Raw genomic sequence first — 6,555 nt, 5'->3', positions numbered from 1 at the left:
CCCCCCCCCCCCCCCCCCGCCTCTTTCTCTTCGAATTCACGTGAATCTTTCTCGTCGCACATTTCTCGGTGTCTCTCTGAAAATGATCGCCGCGATTCAGTTTTTTCACACCAAGGTTTAAAAACGTCTCAGCAGAATTGTCACGCAGTCAGGCACACCGTCTCGCAAGCACGCGCACAGTCTCACACACACACACACACACACATTATACGCGCGCGCGTACTTTTCACACTCACACTACTCACGTGTGCTTACACAGTCGTCGGTTATACAATATAATAGTTGTACGTGTGCAATAATACGGCTTCGTAAAAAAACGGATCTATTATATAATCATATGTAGAGCTTAAATATCACTTGTGGTCGTGATCTGTGGAGCTTCTCGCTAATTGGAAATTCCTCGACTAATATGTAACTTAACCACTTTGCACTCGAATTCGTTACAAATATTCTGTCTATTTCCCGGTGAATATTCATCGATTAGCTAAAACGAAAAGAAAAGGTTACCATCTCATTTTTTTGCAAATGCAGTTCGCGCAATCGTTGATTAAAAAAGCTTCGACTGCAAAGGGTTAAAAATTGATCAATATGCAGCTTTGTACGAGTCAATCCTTCGAACCTGATCACTCTGCGCTCAAATTCGTTAGAGATAGTCCATTTATTTTCCGGTGAACATTCGACCGATCGATCATTTCTCTAAGATCGTTTCGGATCCGATTGAGAAGAGCTTCGAGCGCGAAGTGTTGAAAGCGAAAGTCCGAAGGAAATGCAATTTGTACGATCTTCACGGAGGAACAATCAACCGTCTTCCATTGTTGAATATTCTACGAGCAACACGGTCACGTTGATTGGTAAAATGCTTGAAGAATGGAAAGAATGGATGGACGACGAGGGGCGACGGAGTTTCCACGAGAAGCGCCGTAGATCAACGCTCGTTACCCTTATTTCCAAGGGCATAACAGCAGGAGAATAATTCCAACACTAACCAGACGAGTAGTAGCGGCTGTACGGAATGTACAGGTGTTAATATTCTATATTCGTGGTCTCTAAGTGTTCCCTGTGATTTGTATGCGTCCTTATAAAAAACGATGAGGTAGTACTGTCATACGTATCGTCATTTGGCAGAACACGCGGCCGACACGTGGCCGCGATTTTGAAAAAAAAAAAAAAAAAAAAATAAAAAAAAAAAAAAAAAAAAAAATGAAAACAGATAAAACGAAGAAGAAGAAAAAGACGACGATGAAGAGAAAATAATAAGAGAGGAAAGTAGAAAAGAGGAAAGAACAAACGCGAACGAGAGAAGTATACGTAAGGGGAGGAAGAACGTGACAACGAATCGGAAGGGAAGAGAGAAAAGAGAAATATTATTTTTTTTCTTCTTCCTCTAGGATATATTATGTATGACCGTTTTTAAATACTAAATAATCCTCTATTAACTATTGTCTTTGATACCTTAAAAACGGTAGGCGTATCGTTGTGAGATAACTCGCGTCGTTAAACTTTCTTTTTTTTTTCTCTCTGTAACGTAACGAACAAACAAGAAGGAAAAATACGAGAAAGTGTGACAGAGGGGTGGAGGAAACGATAGTGTAAAATAAATACAAAAAAAATATATGTATATATCGAATGGAAGAAACAAGAAGAAAATGTAGTGGGAGGAGAGAACGAAGAGATATATTGTGGTTGGGGCGGGAAGAAAGTAAAAGAGAATAGAAGAGTCTGTAATATAAACGCGTGAAATACTGCAACAAGTAATATCGTGGTGCCATCCTGACTAGGAGTATCTATATATCTATCTATAGGTATAATTGTAATAATAAACTATTGCATTGATCGTATCCTACACAACCGGTCTAGCGATAATTATTCCCTATGCTCATCATCTTTTGTTCATCCTGGGTTCTCTATTGGTTCATCATTTATCCATTATTTATTATTTATTATCCCCTATTTTTATATTATCTCAATCCGCGACTATTGCTTCGGACAAAAGTCCGCGTTTTAAACATTGTAAACAGGTAACAAAGTGGTAGTGATTGTTCCGCGTGACGTTTCAACGCGTCAACGTTTGCGATTTTTCCGAGCGAATGCGAAGCTTTCTTTCATCTTTCAAGCGGTTCAACGTGTATTTCGAAAAACAAACAAAAATATTATCTTCGATCTCGTTTGCACATGTATATGTGTTACACCTGTGAAACACCTTCAATTTTCACCAGAGAACACTTGTCAACGAGAAACAGGGGATCTTCTGGATCGGCTGAGTTTCGAGACGTGTAAAAAAAAAAAAATGTAAACGACGCTCGTGCAAAAAGGAAAGATCCGTTTCTTCGTTCTGTGTGACGTAATAATTATTGCTTAATTATCTCATTTTGTGTGCCGCGCGTAACCACCCGACGCTTGAACGAACGCATTCACCAAGAAGAATCGACACACGTGACATTTACGATATATTCTATATGGTAACTCGACAGCCTGTCCGTTCTATATCATTGTAGTAATAATCTCATAAACCTTTTATAAAACGGTATATATCTGTACAAATGGAAAACAAGAAAAGAGAAGAAACAAAAAAAAAAAAAAAGACAGAAAGAACAATGGAGAAAAATATGTGTATGCGTCGGTGAATTGCGTAATACGTGAAATGCACCATTCTCACTTCCGGATATGTTTCCATATGGATAAGCGTGTTCTTTGCCTCTGTTCAGCGTCTTCGGTGGAGAACATTGATAGCAAAAAGAAATGAAAAATAGAAAATGGTCGATTGTCTATTGTGAAATTGTCTATAAATCCAGCGTTAAAAAGGGATTTTTGTTCGATTGTCGGTTATCTCTGTTCTGTTTGGCACTAATGTGAACGTAAATGTTAAAAAAAAAAAAAAAAAAAAAAAAAAGAAAGAAAGAAAGCGTTTAGTATATCACCAGTGTCTAAGATCCTATTATAAGGCTCTCGACATCAACAGTTAATAAATAGTACCCGGTTAGCATTATTTCTCTGTAATAATCGGTAAAGTATAACGTAACAACGTATTTCGGGTGCGGTGATGCGGTTGCATAATATAAATCCGTCGGTAACCGTTTCTGTTTACTATCGTAATAAAGTAAGGTAGCGGCAGTAAGTAGACGCTTCTTCCGGTTTTAAACCTATCCTCGCAAACAAAAAAGAAAAAAAAAAAAGAAGAAGAAGAAAACAGCGCTTGCACCGTTTCTTCTACATATATATGCTATATTTATATGTATATATTAATCATGAATTCGTGCGTAACCGCCACGTTAGAACGATCCTGATCGTTCGAACGTGGCGTGTCGTGGCACGAATAATACGGTGAAGAATAAGAGAGAAAAATACACAAAAAAAAAAAAAAATACAGTAATGAAACAAAAAGCAAAAAAAGACGAGAAAAAAGAAAAGAATTTCTTGAGAACTATCCAGAGCTTATTGTAAATATATACGATTCACCTGAGATATGCGTCTTTTTTCTTCTTTTCTTTCTTTCGTAGTAATCTTACGTACTTGCTTATTATTCTTTCATGTTCGTCCGTGAATCTGTGTTTTTCAACGTGTTTTCAAACTAATTCGCAATTATATTCTTCTTCTTCTTTTAAACCCTCGGTTTTCGAAATCTTCTTTCCCTGTTGCTCCTTTTCTCTATCGCGCATCTTCTTTAAAAAGTGTTCTTTTTTTTTTCGTTTTTTGTTATTTCTTTGTTATAGTTAATAATTCTTACTTGACGTTGCACTTTCATTGACTAGTTTTGTGATTATCCAGCGTATATATCCGCGAGCGTGTCCGTTCATATATCCCCTCCACCTCGTAACCTCTGTGCTAGCTACGCGAGCAATCGGACGTCGACGTTTTCCCAAGCTTCACTGTTTCTTCTATTTATCTCATACCTCCTCTCTCTCTCTCTCTCTCTCTCTCTTTCTCTCAACTCGTCCATTTCCTTTCGAATATTTCTCCTCCTCCTTTGTTTCGTGATCACCGGGACAATTTTCCTACTTCGCAGTCAATGCCTCATCCTGCCTCGTCCGAGTCCACGCAACGTCGTACATCTTCTGCGACCAGTCTCGCGGCAAAACACACGATTTTCGTACGCGAAAAAGCGACAAGAGCGGTGCACTTGCGGCGACAGATAAAGAAAAATCACTCGAATCGGCGTAAAACCGTAAGCGAGCTCAACCCCTTCGCTGCGGTAGATTTGAATGTACAACGTGTGTGACAGACAAATTCTGGCCGTAGCTTCGGAATTAGGGTGGAAACCGAGAGGCTCCAACAGTACAATGCGAGCAAATTTTCGAAACAGTAGCAACCAAAGGGTTAAAGAAACTCTTCAGTGGAGCTTCGAAAGAATTCACGAGTATCCGTCTAATTCATTTCTTCGCTTTACCCAAAACCGTGACAGAATTTGCAACGAAAATCACCGTAGCTAATTTCTAACATCGAAATTCCTTTAATAAGTATGAAAGATCGTGAAACGAACTGCATAGGCGAATACTCGTGAACACGGTGTATCTTCTGTTACAAATCACAAATTCCCAGCTGGACCTTTCGCACTGTTCCGCGAGTGCACGCTTCGGTGGCGATTTCAGCGAATTCAGATCGCGCCGATAGGAGCCAAGACGGTCGCAGTTTGAATCGTTAATCGACAACTGTCGAAACGAGGCGCAGCATGTCGCTCCCCTTTGTCGACTTTCGCGGTCAAAGAGTTTGCCGCTGGATTTCTCTAACGGTGTCAATCGCAGGGAGAGACGAGTTTCTCTCGAGGGTTTCACTCGGACGGGATGGGGATGGCGTTGACCAATGTCAGAGAGCAAAGGTGTCCACCTTCGCCCTCGTGGCTGCTTCTTCCTCGTTCCAGCTTTGTGGTCTTTTCGTTTACATGCCACTGGCAGGTAACTCGAGTAGTCACAGGGCTGCTGGTTTCAATGCCGTTGTGACGCCGACTACGACGATGACGACGATAACGACGATGACGACGAGGACGTCGTTACTGTGGCACCGTGTCCGACATCGAGTGATTCGACTGTTGGAAGGCCTTCATATTCAGCTCGGTTTTGTGCTCCCGTGCAATGTGCCGTCTGACAGTGTTGTTCCGTGTGAACGTCCGTGAACAGAATGGACACGGCACTCTAATGCCCTGGTGACGCTGCCGTATATGAGCGCGCAGATTCGTCTCGTAGCCGTACAGTCTTTCGCAGAACGGACATTTTAGCTTCTTGCCTGGAACAAGGGAAAACGGGGAATTTTCTTTTAGGTATTTTCTTACATCGTTTACTTCTACTTATCGTTTAATTTACTTTTACCCGGTCTTTTCCCTAAGTCGAGAGTGTCAACCCTTTAAACGGTCATTTATCGTCTGTGAGACTGATATTTTTAGGAACGGATAGAAACGCGAAATTGTTACAAACTTGTTTGGAACTCGACAGAAAGTGAGCTTAAACATTTCTCTTTTGCATTGGCACATTCAGAGATTTCAGTTACAAAAAGAAACGCATGAATTTGGTAAAAAAATGCCGTAATACCATTACCATGAAGTAAAATATGAACTTAGGGTAGCAAATTTAACAAGTGTCGGGTAGATTTACAGATGAAGCAATCTCACAGACGGTACATGACCTGTTAAGGGTTAAGTAGCGAATTAGGTTCGAATTGATTCGAATTTTCACAGTATTAAAAAACTTCGAATCGCTACGAAATTGAAATTCAAACGCCCATCGCTAACTGTACTAAAAACCAATATTTGCATTCTCTCGACTAATTTTATTTGAAGTGTCCCTTTTTACAAATTGCTTATTTGAAATAAACGGATACTTACATCTGACGACATTTTTAAAGCGACAATATAAAAAGAAACGTATGTAACTGTGAAAGAACATACTTTTCTACAGTTCATTAGTCATCCGAATCCCTCGGGGCACTGTACTCCCCAAGTTAGCGTTCTAGGGTTAACGTGTTTATTACCTTACTAATGAATTTTTCGTTGAGTAGAATTTCTTGTTTACAAAGAAGCATTTTCATACCATAGCGATAAGGATAATGTTTGAAAAGTTTTCAGAGTACTTTGCCCTTGGATTGCATTGGACTACACGAAGCTTATATTTCCAGAAAAACAGTTCTAATTTATTGCACCAGTCTATTACGCGTGTTACAAGATAAAATTATTATGAAATATTGTCAGGTGGTTTATATTTATGTTATCTTTCGTGGATGTTACGCTTGCGGAGAATGTCGATCAGTTTTTCGAATTTATTTTCCTATAGGAATGAACGATCTAATTTCACGATCTCGCGATATTAGATAACGATCTCCTGTCGCAAAACTGCTTCGATAAAAACAACTTTATTTCATCCGATGGTAACATACTTCACAAATGATTTTACGTGGTTGAAGATAAAATACGCTTCCTTTAAGTACAATTATACTAAAGAGAATTATTTCATTGATTTGTTCGTGACATTTTCTTCTAGAAGAATAAAGTTCACGGCGAAAAGGTAAGCCAACGGCATTCGAATTGCTGACACGTGTAAGGCCATCGAGGAACTCAACGATTCCCATCGG

General features: G+C 39.6%; 1 protein-coding gene across 1 annotated transcript in view; it reads right to left on the bottom strand.

Annotated features, from left to right (window-relative positions):
- Window positions 1-4,984: 4,984 nt before the first annotated feature.
- Window positions 4,985-6,555, bottom strand: part of LOC108576678 (zinc finger and BTB domain-containing protein 3) — a 59,691-nt gene continuing 58,120 nt past the window's right edge. Inside the window, exon 7 of the mRNA XM_017939722.1 lies at window positions 4,985-5,217. Within this exon, the coding sequence (XP_017795211.1) occupies window positions 4,985-5,217 (233 nt within the window). The remainder of the gene's footprint in view (window positions 5,218-6,555) is intronic.

This window comes from Habropoda laboriosa, unplaced genomic scaffold, assembly GCF_001263275.1.
Source record: "Habropoda laboriosa isolate 0110345459 unplaced genomic scaffold, ASM126327v1 scaffold434, whole genome shotgun sequence".
NCBI lineage: Eukaryota > Metazoa > Arthropoda > Insecta > Hymenoptera > Apidae > Habropoda > Habropoda laboriosa.
The sequence above is the reverse complement of the archived record's forward strand: the minus strand, read 5'-3'. Positions and strand labels throughout refer to the sequence as shown.